Source organism: Rhipicephalus sanguineus, chromosome 1 (assembly GCF_013339695.2).
Source record: "Rhipicephalus sanguineus isolate Rsan-2018 chromosome 1, BIME_Rsan_1.4, whole genome shotgun sequence".
NCBI lineage: Eukaryota > Metazoa > Arthropoda > Arachnida > Ixodida > Ixodidae > Rhipicephalus > Rhipicephalus sanguineus.
The window spans coordinates 205,879,021-205,897,821 of NC_051176.1; the positions used below are offsets into that span (position 1 = coordinate 205,879,021).

An 18,801-nucleotide genomic window follows, 5' to 3' on the forward strand; every position below is an offset into this window, starting at 1 on the left:
CTGCAGCGACATTATATTGACAAACGCTGGCTGAAAACACTGTTATGCGTGTTACTATATAAAGTTCCCCTGCTGAAATGCGCACCATGTGTTTCTTGGAGGCGTGAGAGAGGCGCGAGAAAATATAACACCAACATCTCTGTGCAAAAGGTCAAACGCATCAGTAGGGTCAAGTCGCTAATACAGGAAGAGCTTATCGACGTCGAATGCTAGGTGTCAGTGATGTTATACGATCAGCAACTGCTGGCTTTGCGCTATCTACAGCGCCACGTTATGCGTTATGCAAGCCAAGGGCGAGACCTCAAGCGCGTTCGTTTCGTAAGCATCGGGTGCAGCGCAACGGTCTTTATTTTTAGCTCACTTCTCTGCATGCGATGTGCCGACCGATAAGCGCACAATGTTTATGTATGCTCCCGAGAAAGATAATCCTGCGCCGCCTCATCGGCCAACAAGAGCGCACGTGGAACGTCGACATGCACACGTGAAACTTTTTTTTTTTTTTGCCTGGATTATCGAACTGCCGTAATTAACTTAGCATCTGTTTCCCAAACACTACGCGTTCATATTCCCCAAGGTCTTTTAGCTGCTCGTTTCGCAACACGTAGCACGGGGTGAGGAAAATGACTTAGCTCGATATGTGTGACGAGTTAAAGCGCGCCAATGCCTGTTCTGTGTTGTTAGACAGACACCGTATAAAACAAAAAAAAAGGGGGGGGGGGGCAGCATATACGTAGAATCTGTTGGGGACCAGCTGCACCATAGCGAGCTTGACTGAATCGCTTCGGATACCCAATAAGGGACGTTATCGCGCCGGAAACACTTTAACTTGATTACTTGTCTTTTACGCTGTTTTTGCCCCCTCGATATACTGAACGACACCAAATAAACAAAAAAAATTGGAACCCCCAATGACACATGCCATGCAGCGCATATATCTCATGCATTAGATTATATACATTTAAACCGCGAGGCTACGACAAGGTACAAAATGTATATAAAAAAGTTTCCAATAATAAAAAAAAAAAAACCGCAACAAAAATCTTTCGAAACTACCGCCGTCGGAAATGACTTAGTGACGCTCCATCAGAACCAAGCAAGCACTATGCTACTGTCAAGCACTCGTGCGCGCTTCCATCCATCACTATAGGATGACGTCCTCGCGTTCCTACTCACGCCAACATTTCAAAATACACAAAAAAGTACTTCTACGAAGCACATTGTACAAATACTCGAAACTTTCGGCGAAAAAAAGATGGAAGAGTTGTCTATTATTTTTTTTTCTCTTTCATTTTATTTTTTTTTAACATAAGTTTTCGCTCAAGAGGCCTTATTTCTCTGGGCAAGAACACTCCGTTGAAAAGTGTATGTGCTTTCCTGGAGGCCATCTACGTGTATAGCGATCGGGATAACTTTGCATATTGCCCAGAAGGCAGTTCGAAGCACCTGGTTACCGTGCAGCGTTAATGAAGAAGGCACACTGGTGGGGGAAAAAAAGGGCGATTCGAACGCAACCTTTGCCGCCATATATAGTAGAGCGCCAGGTGTAGCGAGGCGTTCCTGGGAGACTGCGCTCGCGCGCGTTGGCAAAATAGCGCTCGGCGGCGCCCTTGAAAGGAGACACCCGCAGGCAGCGGCGCTCGTCCAAGATTGCTTCCGACCGCTCAAGGCTCGCGAGAAAACTCATCGGGACGGTGCTTCACGGGTCGCCGCACCTTACGCGAATGTTGTGGAAGCATGCTTTTGAGATTGACTGCATTTTTATTGTTATCATAATAAGCAGCAGCGCCAGCATTTAGAGGTGGGCAGCGAGGGAGATCGATAAAAAAAAAAAAGGAACCGGGCCGCGACGATGTCTGAAAGGGCATGTTTTCTGATGAACGCCGGAGCGAGCGAGATGGGGAGGGAGAAGACGACATATTGATAGAGACGATAAGCAGTTCCCACGCGCTTTTGTTCGAAGCTGAAATAACGCGTGGATCGAACACTGATAACTAAAGGGTAGTTCCTTCATATTGTGGCGCAAAATGTAACTTTTATTTAAGTTCAGCTCGTTGGTTCTTCAAGACACAGCGCGGATAATAGGACGCAATAAGGCAAACGTCGCCTATGTCACGCGCCATCTGAGTATTGTGCTGTCTTCTGCGATTATTCATAGGAGGTCAGCTAGAAGTTCGATCTTTATAGTGCTCAGAAAGCATCATACGTATTTGCTGCGTATGTATTGTATTATTTAAATAATACATTAATAACAACGGCGTTGGCATGAGGTCCTTACAGAAATAAAGGCGCTAGAACTTTTGAGGATATGGCCAGAAATAATAATCATGCCCTACACGCAGTTCTGTAAGTCTACTTCGAGTGTGTCACTTGGAGAGCGCCTTTTTCCTTCTGTAATGCCGTGCGGATCCGAGACTGCAGCAAGCAGTTGTTATGCTTCCTTGGCATGAATAATTTTAGGAAGAACGGTCTCAACAAGATCATGTAGCTGTTGAGATAGCGGAATAATAGAATGACATCATTTTCTTAGCTACTGACGACGTTCGAAGGAAGTCTTTTCTCATTTTAATGCTGATATCTCGGCGGCTTCAAAATTCATGGCATCGAAGCATTGTGAGGTGGATGGATATACCGGGGGCAACATAAGTGCGCGGAACGGTCATTCCTAACCTCAGTGCGCAACATGTGCACTCGCCAGGGTTTTAATGCGACAGTACTATGCAGGTCAAGATGGCCGGCTCAACAGGAAGAGCATAGGAAAGTGCAGAGTTACTGACAAGGAAAGGTTAGATCCTCGGACCACGACAAAACTTGGCAGTTTTCCGTCATATGGGTTTCGATTGCAGCTTCATGCTGCAATCGTGAAATTGGCAAAATTTAAGTAAGCGTAAAAATTGTATGTAATTCCAAATGAAATGGACACGAATAATAATTTGGGAGTTATTTGTTTAGCTACGAAGGCTAATCTTTTTTTCACTTTGCTAAAATTAAGTCGCACCGATCAGGCGTGACAGCTACTCGCTCCATTGACGACATCTGCAGCGTGCTTGCCATTAGTGGAACTCGTGATGTTTGCTTATAGCATTTTCATCCTCAGTCTTAGACGTTTAACATGGAACCAAGGCTGCCTCCCGTTCAGAGTTCCCGCGCAGAACACAGCGACTACCTCGAAATAATATCGCGGAGGTCGATCATCCGGGTGCTGAAGTCTGTCGGGGCAACATCATGAGACACTTTGCAGAATGGTGAGAGGCCAGCCGTGTTGGGTATTGCGCGGGAATTTGTTTCTTATCCAGATACACTTCGACGCGTGTTCATCGAGCACATCGGAACCACTTCTAAATATCTCTTAATAAGCAGTGAAAGAATATTGCTTCACTTCTGATCACTTTTGCTTGGATATGGTTCGTTACAGGTGATGAAGGGACCACATAACGGGTGATTGTAAACTAGAGGGAAGCAGAGGCAGATTGAACAGGAACGATGGTGCGTGCACGCTTTGGCTAATGAAGCGCCTCGTGTAGCTTCAAGTTTCTCGCAAAAAAAAATGAATGAACAATTTCAGACGTCGAATGATCCTTAATGACAAGACATTGTCAGCTTTTTAAAAAAAAAATATACTGCATTGAAAAAAAAAACCGCTCTTCATAGATAGCGTCGTTATTTTCCAGGTTTGTGCGTGAAAAAAGTGGACGTTGCTTGCGCTACAAATCGCATGATACAGGACGCTCTGGCGGATTCTTTAGCTATTGAATACTCTCATCAGGACATGTGCTAGAATTTGGGAATTGAATCAAAGCGATAGCTTTTATTATAAATTTGAGCTTGATGCAGGTATTACTTAATCGAACATCTTGGAGTATATTTGTTTTCAAGTTTAACCTCATTGATTTTAGCGCCACGGATATGAGGCGTAAGCTCTCGTGGAATATTACTACGACGTGCGGGTTTGATGCGGAACACTTATCTCGGATAAACATCATGCATCCGGTTATTGATTGTACAGTAAAGGCGACAGGGCATACAATAAAGTAGTGAAAACGGGAAGCATGCACTCAAGCGATAAATGAGACATGAAAATGGAAATCTGAAGCGTCGATTTCATCGCAGCTTTTGTAAATCTCGCGCATGCCAAACGACAATGCGCTAAAAAAATTTTAAGCGCCTAATAACATTTATTCAAGTGAAAGGTTGTCACTCACACTTTTCTATTGTGGCAAGCGTTCATGTATTCAAATACATACTGGCTCCAAGATAGCAATTAGAAAAGAAAAATATTGCCACAGGTGAATAGCCATTCCTCTATGCGCCCTGTTTTTTGTGGCTTGGTACAGACTGGTTGAAGGTTTAGTAATAGCCTGTCACTGAGTAGCAAGAAAAAGCAGACACGAGGCGCACCTACATATATGCCTTTGTGTCACGCATGCGTAAGCTTTTCTTCGAAGGACGCATATTTATCCAGCCAAACGATGATGTATCGGGAAGCATTGCAGATACCACCAGAGCAAGATCCTATTTCCCATCTTACCCGTCACGGTGGTCTAGTGGTTATGGTACTCGACTACTAACCCGCAGGTCGTGGGATCGAATCCCGGCCGCGGCGGCTGCATTTTCGAGGGAGGCGAAAATGCTTGAGGTCCGTGTACTTAGATTTAGGTGCACCCCAGGTGGTCGAAATTACTGCAGCCCTCCACTACGGCGTCTCTCATAATCATATCGTGGTTTTGGGACGTTAAGCCCCAGCAATTGTTATATTAGTAAAATTATTTTGATCAAAGACCAAAAAAGCGAATGGAACGATAATGTTTATGGTGTCTTACTTATAGAAAGTTCTTGAAATGTCACTGCGTTAAAAGTATACACATAAAACATCATTGCCCGTATTCACAATAACATCTTTCCCTGGAATTTTTCTCAAGAGAAGACTTCAGCCAATCCCGATGCTGGACGTAGCGTTAGCGAAGCCTACCGGAAAATGTAACAGAGTACTCACGAACGAAAAACTGAGAATTAGGCCCCAGCTTGGTGTCTCCGGTATTCGTCGGCCGTTGCTTAGACTAGCTTTTCCAGCGCCTCCGCAACGTAAGATCGTGGCGCCATTGAATTTTTGCTAACAGCTACCGTAGTGCGCGTCTTCACATTCCAGGGCTTCTTTTTGTTTCTATAAAAAGAACATTATGTCCACAGAGACCCACAGGAACGCAAATAGACGTGCAGGGCGAACGTAGGCGCTCGTCGCTTTCGCAGTTTAGGAATGTTTGCGAACGTGCTAAGCCATTCCGTGAAAACAAACGGAAAACTGGCATGTCGCCGCTCAGCGGTTGGTCGCAGAGGCGGTGAGAATGATAAACATTGCAAAGCGGCGTCCGTCGTCGCTTAAGCAACACGACTGGGCCCGTACTGGCAGGAGGAATCTCTATTCAGGTTTTAACTACACTTTGAAGGAGCTTCAAAAAAACTTCTTTTGGGCCTAGTTGGTTCATAATCCTAGAAGTATGTACATTTATAGTGCAAATGCAAAGACGAACCATAAAGAAAGAAACGAAAACACACAGCGTTTGTGTCTGTCGTTTCTTTCTTCGTGGTGCGTCTTTGCATTTGCGCTGTAAATGTACTTCTAGATTTGAAGGAGCTAAACGGGTAGAGCTAGAGCTATATAGTGCGTGCCGTTGCAGCACATAAACTTAATGTCAACTTAACCGTAAGTTGCGGGACAAACTTTGCCTGTTGTAAGTACCGAAACCACAAGTAGAGATGTCGACGTGAACATCCCGAACGTATTTCCCACTGCGCGCCATTATGACGTTCAGTAGGTAGAGCGCTGATGGCACCGCGCCGTCGGAAGCCAAAGCCATTGAAGAAAGAGCGAAAGCCCCGCGAACAAGGGATGCTGGTCGAGTTTTGGTTGCTGATAGCTAATAATAACTGTTTGGGTTTAACGTCCCAAATCCACGATATGACTATGAGCGACGCCGTAGTGGAGGGCTTCGAAAATTTAGACCATCTGGTGTTCTTTAACGTGCACCGAAATCTAATAATATAATAATATCTGGGGTTTAACGTCCCAAAACCACGATATGATTATGAGAGACGCCGTAGTGGAGGGCTCCGGAAATTTCGACCATCTGGTGTTCTTTAACGTGCACCTAAATCTAAGTACACGGGCCTCTACCATTTCGCCTCCATCGAAATGCGACCGCCGCGGCCGGGATCGAACTCGCGACCTTCGGGTCAGCAGCCGAGCACCGTAACCGCTATACCACCGCGGCGGACGTGCACCGAAACCTGAGTACACGGGCCTCAAGCATTTTCACCTCCAGCCACGGCCGCTGGATAATCCAGCGGCCGTGCTCCAGCACACTAACGGCGAGCTCTTTATATACACCAGTGGCGCGATTTTGTACGCGTTCTTAAATGGAACGGAGGAGGTCCTTTCTATCTAGCCACACCCGATAAGAGGGCCGTGACGACCGTCACGGTTCACATTGACCAGTCACGTGCGGCTGGATAGAACGGACCGCCTGCGTTCGATTTAGGAGCGCGTACAATATCTGCGCCACTGGCGGTTTGCAGATCTCGGAGGTGCTTCAGTGTGTTCATTCTCAACCGCGACATCACGCGAAGGGTGCGCTTTAAAGGCCGTCGCCCCGCTAGTAGCTGCATTAGGTAGGCTGCTGTTGTGTTCGGAGGAGCAGCAGCATTTGAGAGTTGGATCAAACGCAGGCGGCGTTGGGTCAAACGCAGGGGACGCCACACGTGGCGTAATTAAAATTTTGCGAGACACGGGCCATGCTGCGTCGTTGCCCGCGCTGCGTTTGTGTCGTCTCGATGGCGACCCACGCTAGTTTTCGATTTTTTGGGTTTTGTGACAACTCCAGCGCAAGAGCCGAAGAGTGCCTTGGGTTCTGCGCATGCGCCCTGGTGGCTTGCAAGTTTTTTGGGGTCCCTTAGCTCCTTGGTTCCCCAATTATAAAACTCTCTTGTGTTTCGCCGGAGTTGGGATGTGCGCCTCCGGCTTGTACTTTGTCATACAGGACGTGGTCGCCCGTGCTCGCGCGCTTATCTCTTGAGGCGGGAGGTTTGTACGTCTTGTGCTTTCACCGCAAAGTTTGCGTTGAAGATAAATACCGCTCAAAGGTCACTTCGCTCGCTGCAGCGACCGCGTTAGCTAAAGGAGTGAGCTGCTAGCTAGAAGAGCCAAAGTAAAGGCTAGTTGAAGTTAGTTCGCGCTCGTCCTGTGTATACCTGTGCGCTCTTTTCATGTATCCTGTTTTGTGTTTGAGCAGCATCCTGCAAGTGTCGAGCCGTGACAGCATTTAGTTCGCGCTCGCCCTTTGTGTCTTTTTTTTTGTGCGCCTTTTGTGTTTGAGCAGCGCGCAGCAAGTTTTCAGATGTTTGCCGTTCGTCGTGTGGCATTCCAATTTGTTGCTATCGCATTCATTGCTTCGCCCTTGCGTCGAAACTGGCATTTTTTACCTACTGTATCCGAAAAAGCATTCAGATACACGCGGTACATCTCAGCTTCACAGTTTTTAGCGAACTCGCATATATCGTGTCACGCCATCACGACAGGCCATCACGGCACGCCAACAGGGCTCTAAAGACGAACGAAACCGTAAAGAACCCGGATGAAACGTGCAGCTTTGTTCTATTTTATGTTGCACGCGCTTAAAAAGCGGACTTCTACTTCCGTAAAAAAAAAAGAACAACATTATGGTGGCCGTTGCAATGTTGGAAAAACAAACTACAACGGCAATAACTAAAAAAAAATTAATTCGTGGCATGTCGAAGTGGGACTTCATCCGACCAGGACGACGAGCAAATGGCCTGCTTTTTTTCAGCAAAGTTTAGTGCTGCTACCATGGCTTGTTCTCCATCGTAATGTGCGTTGTGTGCTTGCTTGTTTTTCCTTATTTAATTCACGGCGCTTAACACAACAGGGGTTTGGCCACGATTCGAGGGACGCGTTTATTGAAGTTATCTTCAGCTGCTTTTAATCAGGGAAATAGCTTGTACTCACAAGTATTTTTAGTCTTATTTGTAATTATCGATTAATAATGTTTGCAGGTGGGTGCACAACGGAAGCTTTTATGTCACCTTTTGGTCTAAACAACTCTTCCGAACAAATAACTATTGGTGACAACAACAGAAATGTGAACGATGCTTGTAAAAGGCTTCAAGGAAAGTTTCCTGCTTTTACATCCGCTGAGCCTTGTTGACGATAAAGTGGCGCATTGGTCTAAGTCGTAAGAAGCAGCTTTCTCCATCTTTTCCTTTTCCTCTCTCGGCTACAATGCCTTCACATTTTGAGAGCAAGGCAAAGTTATCAAGCCACACGCTTAAGACGCTTAGTGAAACTTTTTTTGCACGATACTACATACACTCCGCATTCGACCTCACCTCGTGGAAATTACTTCGAAACTACAGAAGCCAGCGTTCAATGCACAACCTTGTTCTTGGTTATTTCGTTTTTTTTAATATTGTGGGACTATTCATGTAATGTCTAGAATTGAAATCACCATGAGCGGATAAGGTTATTGCACTGCACAAGGGCATTTTGCAGTATTTTATACTGTTGTGGATGGAGATAAGCAAACCCACGAAAAGGTAATTCATCGACTCTCATCCAAGGAGGGTTCCATCCACATCATCCAAACAGTGTTAACTTCAGTAGAGTTGTCTCTCTCTCTCTCTCGTTCCTTCTTTCATCCTGGACATGCCGATGCACTTCTTACGTTTGTTAATCATAGTCGTTTTATAGATGCGAGAGAACTGCAGGGGCAACGCACTGTACGTTTTCTCGAAACAGTAATAGAGCCGTTCATATATATATATATATATATATATATATATATATATATATATATATATATATATATATATATATATATATATATATACACACACACACACACACACACACACACACACACACACACACACGACTCTCCGAGTTCCATTTTACAACATGTCAATTTCGCCCAGCCCAGCCTGCTCCGAGGGATCTCAATTTTCTGGAGACAGCGCATCCGACCCGGACAGATGGCACGACTTGAATTTCGCACGGTTCATTCTTCTCGGAGCTCGCTCCTCTTACAGGTTGAATTGAGGCGCTATTTCTACATTGACATATATAAAAGTCTATTCATTTACTGGCCTGCTACGTAAAGGAGGGGTACAGCGTACCGGATGTGTTCATCCCCCTCTGTCTTTCCGGCAGTGCTCTGACCTTAAAGGATCATTCTGGAGACCACCGAAAAAATTTTTACTCAGTCGCTCGACAGCACTAGCTACTCTTGCCTAAACAATGAAAAATTTTTTAAACGTCAACACCGGAAATCCAATTTTCGTATAAGGCGAAACAAACACAGGGAGCCACGACTGAAATGTCGTTGAAACATCTCCATGTTTCCAGATACTGCAACCACGGCAACGCAGAACCTCTGACAAGTCAGAATTTTTCTGTCGCTGTTAAACCTCCCGCGCAAAGCGAGTCAGTGTTCACATAAAGCTATGAGATCGATATCAGAAGCGTGCAATATAGCACATACGGCCATTTCCTCTCACCGTTTGTCGTCAGTAGTAAATGTGACAACATTGCGAAACATTTGCGAACCGGGCATGCTTCTGGTTGGCCTCCCTGCCTTCTCCCTTCAGTTTTCTTCCTTCTTATTCGAAACATTTAGTCTGACGGGTCTGCTCTAGTACTGACAGTGTAGGTCTAATTGAACGTCCGCTGTTTGTTCAGCCCAGATTTCCTGGACTAAAGAAGCATTTTTATTTACTGCTCTCGACGCCATCCTCGCCTCGTTTTAACATGCGTCCGCATTGTGGCCCCTGTTGTGTTGCTTTGTATCGGATCTAAAGCTGTAGCGAAATTGCGTACGTCAATGTGGAAATCATGTGGTAGAGGTAAGCAAGCGGTTATATATATATAACTTGTGCTCATGTGGTTACATGCCGAGCGTCTGCGCGTGCGGATGCCTGGAAGTATCAGGAAGCGAGGCATTGCGTGTATTGTGGTAAAATGAGAGTAGCTTGGCGTGCGTATACATATAGGCAACATTTTTCATCATATTAGCCATCTGCGTCACGTGGTGCCGTTAAAAGCATAGCATTCATTTATGAGGCGTTGTGTGCATGCATCTGCGGCGCTGAGTTGCAGGGCCCCCGATGTGGCTAGCGACTGTGCATATTTTCGGTAGTGAAAGCTGGTCTGAGCAGTTTGTCATGCGCTACTGTGTATACTTGCAAGAATGTAATGCAATGCAAGCATGTACGTGAAAGGCGCCACGAAAGATGCGGTGCAGAAGTCTCTGCTCGATCATCTGGACGATATGGTTCGTCGTGTGCGCTCGCTGTCCTGTATGGAAAGCCTAAATTTGGACGAAGTCCTCGCAGCGAAATCCTCTGGGGAGAAAAAAAAACCAGTGGAAACACGACTTTCAAGGACGTGAGATGCTTGGTGAATTCAGCACACGTACGTAGACGCACTGTTCCAACATCACGGCTTCGAAATTCCTTGTTTTTAGCGATCGATATAAAAGAGACGTTAGCGCGATTGGATACCGCGCCGCGGCAACTGCTTGCCTTGCAATGACGCGGGGCTCGTACTCGTATATACGTACGATAAAGGCTTGTAATATCTATAGATTCAGGCTCACACAAGCCAGCCTACGACTGTGACTCGAGCTTACGTAAATTGCGCTGGATTTTCTATTGTGTGCGCCTTGGAACTATCTTGTTCTCCGTTGATTTTTCATCGATCACACAACGCAGCGCGTACGCTCGCCTGCTGTTCAATATTCACGGAATTCGATATGTCGTTAAAGCAACCTCGAGCAATCCGCCAACGTCATGGACGAAACAACGGACACACGAACGGACTACATAGATCTCTTTTTTTTCTCGTATTCCCCCACGACTGGAAGTGAAATTGAAAGTGGTTGCCGGTATCGACTCAGCGGAGTTCCCATCAGTACGCTACTTGTAAGAAAAAGAGAAAGCAAGAACAACCGACATATCTCAGTCCCGCATGTACCACTTCGCTGTCGATATAGTACGTGTCACGCGCGTATGCCAAGCGAACGTGGTTTTTAGGGACGACATCGCCGGGTACGGCCCTGCGTACATGCAGCTGAGCCACGGGCCGCTTTTTCCTGTTAATGGCCGCGTTCGATATGCCATGAGCGTATGCTATCTCCATTTCTGCTTCCACATCATTTTCTCCTTTGGTGCGTGACACAATGACAGTTATGTCGCTTTTGTAGCGTGCAGGGCCATTTGTAATTATTACCGCTCGATTTAACTTACACTCTGTCGCAGCGTTGAGCACTTCTTTCTACTACTGCGTCGCTTTGCTGTACAACCAGTATTTTCTCAAAGAAAGACTTGCACTGACGACTACGGGGAACGCGGCTAACTTCAAGCACAAGGTGACACAGAGAAAAGGTAAACTAACATACTAACATTTCTCCAACTATCGCGATCCGAATCCAACTATCGGAGTTTGGCAAAGCTCAGTATGTAGTAAATTTGTAACTTTGATGGCAAGATTTTACGATACGATGCCGCTAGAAAAATAATTTCGTATCAGAACCATTTCTGACCCGTTCTTGAGTGTGCGAGTGATGTGCGTAGACGTGTAAGAAGCAGCACAAAGCTGTGCGTCTTTCTTTGCGATGCGTACTAATTATTTTTTGAGTAGCACTACGAAGATTAAAATATGTATTAAGTGACCACCCTCTCGTGCCGTCTGAATTTCTTAAATAGTATTTCCGAGAGGTATTTTGCCTGCACGCAACCGCGCAACACCGAAAAGGTAATTTGCAGTCACCGACATCCATATTTCGAAGACCAGATCAACTACTAATTACGTATAGAAAATACGTACTCTCATACCTAAATTGATATTTTTCTTCTAACATTCGTTTCTAGGAGTGTCGAGCTGCCAACATCGTATATTACGAAGACGAAGACTCCTTCAGCCGAACCACAGAACGTCTGTTGTATGATGGACAGCATTTGCCTGCTTTCTGTACATTAATGGTTCATTTATTAATGTGCTTAGAATGTCTTGTATCATGTTCAACTCTGTCGACCATACTTTTTTTCTGCTGATTTAAGGCACTGAATATGGCTTTAGTAAGCTGTTCAGGCTACGCTGGCCACGGCTACGCTGGCAATCAGGCGAAATGCAGAATCATCAACCCATAAACAAATAAATATAAATGATCGCTAGCACACGCGAACGAGCAAAAGCCTGGAAGGCATTACCACGCCGCCATCGTATAAGGTGACCTTTGCGGTGCCGACACACTGCATAATTCGCTCTATGTCCCTTTTTTTATCTTGCAGCAAACGTTTGCATGCGTTATCAGCAGCATAACGAGGCAGGTATACGTGTCGCCCACGTCTCGGCACAGCCGAATCAATCGAGGCAAGCGAAAAAATAAAACGATGCACTGGATTCTGTACTTCAACACACTCGACTCTTGGCGGCCATCGTGGTGCGGAAGCGCTCACCTGACGAAAGGGTCGCAGCAGTTGACTGATCCGCAGACGCGCGAGGGCAGGTTGCGTGCCTTGATCACGCGCAGCTCGAGGCTCTCGCGGGGGTCCTCGTACTGCAGCGAAAACCAAATGCGGCCACGGTGGCTCTCCGGGAAGCTGCGCTCTTCGCCGTCGTCGGCGCCGTCGTCCGCCGTCACGCGGTACAGCTCGGGGTTCAGGCCACCCAGCAGCGAAGTGGCTGCGTTACACCAAGCAAGAGAAAGCGGAACGCTCTCAGTTCCACTTTTCCTCTATGGAGGGGAATGTGGGAGAGGCGGCAGTTTAAAGGTGCGAAGGAAATGTGTTGGCAACGCTATATTAGTACGTGAAGTAAATATAAGGATGCGCTCATCTACTTCTGTAAGTCACATTGCTTTCTGCATTATATGAAGAGAGAGATATAGGTTAAACGAAAGGCATGACAATTAACCGGACGTATAGGCTACGTCCAGTTCGCTACACTATACTTGGGAAGGGGAGAGAGAAAGGTAAGAAAGAAAGAGAGGGTAAATGAACACACACGCGCACACGAGGGAGTGTCAAAGTCGTTCAACGAGGCCGATTAATCGCAGAAACTTCAGCAGCGCTTTCGTGGCTTTCTGGTTAGTATAGCTCGAATGATCCAGCATTCCGAGATTGATTACTCGGAAAGCGCCTGGTCATCGAGGCGTGCTAACGTTGTTGAGAGTGACTATATCTGGGAGCAGTAGGGAGGACAATGGCAGAGGATGTGTGCAATGGTTTCCTCGCTGCCCCAGTTATCCCAAGCAACGGTGTCTGCCATTCCGATTTGGTAAGCAAAGCTGTTCGTGAATGACGCTCCAAACCACAGGCGGCAGGGAACGATTGTTTCGGATCGGAATAGTCCAGATTGAATTTAAATTTGAAATAACGGGTCCAGACGATGACGGCGGGTATGCAGAAAGCCGGGCGTATTCCACATCGAATGTATGAAATCACGCACCAGCGAGCGAATCTTTGCTGCTGCGTCCGTTCTTGACAGTCGAATGGCTTCCTGCACGCCATTTGCATGAGCATTCCTAGCAGCATTATCGACATATTTATTGCCGTTGATGGCACAGTGGCCTCGGAAACAGAAATTCGTGCGGTCACTTAGTGGCCAACAACCCTTTCAGTCAAGTGCATCAAGCATGAGAAGCTTGGGATTACGACAACGCCGACGATGCATGTATACTGACGACTCAACTAGTCGCCAGTTTTTTGGACCAATCAGAAACGTAGAATGTCGCAAATAATATATCAGATAATTAAATGCTTAAATGAGTGATGCCATTGGATTTTACGGGAACGGTTGCTCCCTTTTGGTTGCGCCTGTACTCACCATTAGATTCCCAGTGTTTGCGTAAAGCTTCAAGAAAAAAGGGAGTTACAGAATGACTTGCCCGCTAACGCTACACTATATAGAAACATTTGTCGCTCAAATATCCCTCCCAGTGAAGCTCGCACCAAGTCGAAAAGTAAAGACACGTGCAACGTTATGTCATGCCCTTTGTCATTTAACTGCTGATAAGTTTGTCGTATTTTAGATACAGTTGGTCTCGTGGCCAACGACGTAAAGCTGATGACAGACACCACAGGGCTGTAGCTCCATGTGCTACAAAATCCCGTTTTTGGTCTACCGTGCCTCATTAAACTTTGTCGGCGAAGTTTGTCGTGTACACATACTAAATAGCTTAAATACGAATATGGCCGGATTCAAGCCAACGCGATAGTTCAATATTACACGACGCGTTATTCAGCGCAGAATGGGCCGAATTCGCAAATATTTTCGTTTGGAAGAGCTTTCTGAACTTGGTAAACCGGCTTCCCTAATAATGTGCCCAGCATCACTATTGGCTGATTTTTTATTTGTCTTACGAACAATTCTGGCGTACGGCGTTTTTAATGCGCCTTCTATTTTGCTTACTGTAGGCTTAACACTTGTCACAGAAATTTATAGAATAGGTATACGAAGACGATAGCAAGAATCCAGGACCCGCATTCGTGATAAAATTAATTTTTCCTGACCAAGCAAAGGCCAATCACCAATGCGATTTTTGATGTAGAATCATTAAGTATATGTTTTCATTGCGCGACATTCAATTAATTGGTAGGTTATGATATTATATAATTGAATTACGCCGGCATTCTCGAAGTATTGCTGTTTTCGAGTAACTTTGTGCTTTGCACTGGTTTCAATAATATCAGGCGTTTAGCGTCCCAAACCACGATATGTGGGACGCCGTAGTGGAGGGCTCCGGAAATTTCGACCACCTGGGGTTCTTTAACGTGCACCTAAACCTAAGTACACGACCTCAAACATTTTCGCCTCCATCGACAATGCAGCCGCTGCGGCCGAGATTCGATCCCGCGGCCTTCGGGTCAGCAGTCGAGCGCCATAACCACAAGACCACCGTGGCTGGGCGCACTGGTGTCAAGAAATACGAGCTTGAATTGCGCCGTGAAGTGCATTGCTTCATAAAGTTAAGTTTCCCAATGCTGTATTCTTTCAAGGTGCACAAGCAAAAAACTTAGAATAACAATATCTACTTTTCGCTGCAGTTTCTCAGCACTTTCATGTTTCTGTCAAGGGACAAAGACAAAAGAAATGACGAAAAAGTGGAAGATCAGCCTGAGCGGAAATCTGGTTTACTCTCCTACAGTTGGAGATCGGATGCTAGCCACCGCAGCAGAGGACGACGAAGGCGCTGCCGCAGTGTTTATAGGCAATGAGCCTATTTCAGACTCTCTTTAGAAGTAGCTGACTTGAATTCTCCAATTACAATATACCTGCAAACTATTCAAGTAAAATAGTGGCATTTCGGTAATCACGGCAATTTCGAATATTTTGCAAGTTCTGATGTCCGTCGTTGTTATCAAGATTCGCCAGTAAAAGTAATCGCATCACTAATATCCTGTAACAAGTCATGTGAGACAGTGGTCGGAAGGAATGCGACAAATGCGAAGTAAAAGTCAAGCCCACGAGCGAAGCAAAAGAACTTGGAGGACGCTTGCGCTTCGCTTTCAAGAGTAGAACGCGACAGCGCAATCGGACCGTGTTCGTATCGCCTTCCCAATCGCTCTCCTGGCTTCGCTTCTCGGTAGACACCTAAACCATGCCGCAAGGAAAGCCAAAGTGCGGACACAGCCGGCTCCTATATATATATGCATGCGGCGCGACAGAACACAGAAAGCGCGCCCGTAGGTACTTTGTACCATCTCGCGGGCTTTGTGTCAAGCCTCTGAATAACCTTCGAGATGCGCGTACCACCAACGATAAATGGTGTATATAAATAGATCGCCGTTAGTATGCTAGAGGATATATGCGTGGTGGCCGAGCGGCTAAATGCATCGCTCCGTGGAGCGAGGTGTTGCACGTTCGAATCCCCGATCCCACTTTAACCGAAGATGTTTTTATTATTTCTTTATTTGCATCTACCTCGAATTTTCGCTCACGAGCAAGCTTGATTTTTCGCTCACAACCAAAGACGCCGACGACACCGGAATTTCGGAGAAATGAGCTCTCTAACGCAATCCCGTTAAACCAACCCATCCGCTTAGTTCACTCGGGCTCATTCTCTCGCTGCCACCAAAATTCAATTTTGCGTCCGATTCCGGCGGTTATGAGGAGAACAGCTTTTTCGGAGCAGGTGGCACGTACAACGAGCATAGCCGGCATTGCAGAGACGTCGTTTACGTTGCTTTATAAATACTTAGTGCGCGTCTTCGCGCCGACTTCTACAAGCAGGTGTGCATACGAAATGCCCTTCCAGGTCCCGACAACAGTAATGATAACAGATGAAGCAAGCGCTCTTTGTGTCTTTTTTCCCCTCGGTTATGAGTAAAGCGGGACAGCGCCCGAGAAGACATTATGCTGGGCGTGCTCTCTACCGGCTGCAAAGTGTTTTTATTAGTTCTGCAGGAGATAGAAACAGAAAAAAAAGTAAGAGGGTGGGTTGCACTGCCGTTGTTTTTGTCCTGTATGGTGTAGTATGACAAGTTTATAGCAGCCATCATGCCCAAGTAATCCTGGAATGACCTCAGTATCGCAGTTTATTGCCTCACGAATCGGTTGCCGCAAAGATCTCTTGAATCTGTCAAGAACGAGCGCTTTCTCTCTTCTCTCGCCCCCAAAGAGCGCGCTGGAAGCTACACAGGGAGGGATGGCACGGGGAAAAGAAGTTACATAATCGGGCGTCATGACCTTGAGCACGCGTGATGAAACGCAATCTGATGGAACACGTGATAAAACGCGCAGTGAAACACGAGCTGTCATCTCCCGTTGTGAATGCTAGCAACCTGGGGACGGTGGGGGCGGGGGGGGGGGGGATAAACTTCATAATCACAATAACATCTGGGGTTTAACGTCCCAAAACCACGATATGATTATGAGAGACGCCGTAATGGAGGGCTCCGGAAATTTCGACCACCTGGGGTTCTTTAACGTGCACCTAAATCTAAGTACACGGGCCTCAAACATTTTCGCGTCCATCGAAAATGCAGCCGACGCGGCCGGGATTCGATCACGCGACCTTCGGGTCAACAGCCGAGCGCCATAACCACTAGACCACCGTGGCGGGGCAGGGGGGGGGGGGGGAGGGGATAAACTTCACTGAAACTACTTTAGCAGTGTGGATTTCTGGGCCAGTTGGTACATGATGGCAAGGTGAAGGGTTCCAGCAAGTTACAAACGCGAGCACAAGAAGAGACGCACAGGACAAGGCTGGGCCTTGTCCTGTGCGTCCCTTCGTGTGCTCGCATTGTAATTTGCTGGAACCCTTCACCTTTACTGCAACCAAACTGCGGCTAGGCGCGCCGGCATTTATACATGTGGCATCGAACATTCGAGTCTTAACTCTGGTGACTGCACTAGTTCCAAAACAAACTGTTCGCGTTTGTGCGCTCAAGCCTATCAGAAGATTCTAAAATAATCTTGAAGCTTCCCAGACATTCGGGCGCTGTTTGCGAAATGCAGTGGCTATACGAGTAACGAATCGGTTACACGGAAATACAAAAAGAAGTTCACGTGGCAATATACGAAGGAAATGTTGCATTTCTGCACCACTCATTTGATTCCACGTAAAGGCTGTCTACGGGGCTTATCCGAAAGGCGCCCGTAGAAAGGCGGATGCCTAGATGGTGGACGGGGTCCAGCATCTTGAATGCGCTCGGTGTGGCAAACTGGTAAACTATGGCCCCGTAGTCTAGGCGTATGCGACTCTTATACCGATTCATGAGGCATATGCTATCACTTCCGCATGTTCTACGCGACAAAACCTTCAGAATATTCATAGTTTTCATGCACTTGTTTTTCAGGTATTTTATGTGTTGTACAAAGGATAGTTTCGTGTCTAGAATTACACCTAAGAATTTGTGCTCTGCTTTTACAGGCAGCGGATGACCTTGCAGATCTGTATCGAGGTGCATGGCCTCTCTAGAGAAAAGGACGCAGGTGCTCTATGGTGGATTACGGCAGAACCCTTTCTCGTCGGCCCATTTAGACACCTTATTAAGACCAAGCTCAACCGTGGTGTTTGCATATTGCGAGATTGCAGGGTTTAAATCGTACCTGTATATCATCGACATAAGTTGAATAGAACATATTGCGTGGGATACACAGATGCAAGGAATTAATTTTTATAATAGTAACTGTGCAACTGAGCACACCACCCTGTGGTACTCCAATCTCCTGAACAAATGGACGTGATAGAACGTTGCTGACAGGAACACGGAATGTACGGAGTTGATACCAGACAAAAACTTCTGCCAACTCTCTCTTGGAACCTGCCGACGTGTCCCCTTTCCTTGGGATTTTACATGTTTAAAATTGTTTAAATCTCCGCTGCCGGGAAGTCACGGAGCAACCTCCACGCTTTGTTTTGCATTTTGCCCACATTTCTGCATTCATCGTTCCACCAGGGAACACGCCGTTTGGAACCTGTTCTGGTCGCTTCGGGAATACTTTTAGAAGCAGCATATAATATAAGAGCTGTGAAATACTTTACAGCATCTTCTATGGTTGGAGCGGACATCTCAGCCCATGTCACGTGAGTAAGGGTTCGGTACTTTTACAAACTGGCTGAGTCGACCGTCCATCGAGGGACTTGCGGAGGCAGCTGATTTTGGTTCCACGTACTCAGGATTACTGGAAAGGAGTCATTCCCATACGGGTTTTTAAGAACATTCCACTGAAAGTAAGATAAAAGCGTCTGCGATGAAATATTAAGATCTATGGCAGAGTATAATTTGTTC

The 18,801-nt window shown here is 46.3% G+C and overlaps 1 protein-coding gene across 1 annotated transcript in view; it reads right to left on the minus strand.

The window, feature by feature from the left end:
* The window catches only part of LOC119406149 (synaptotagmin-15), a 323,761-nt gene that overhangs the window by 107,867 nt on the left and 197,093 nt on the right, over window positions 1-18,801 (minus strand). Inside the window, exon 4 of the mRNA XM_037672960.2 lies at window positions 12,523-12,748. Coding sequence (XP_037528888.1) covers window positions 12,523-12,748 — 226 coding nt within the window. The remainder of the gene's footprint in view (window positions 1-12,522; window positions 12,749-18,801) is intronic.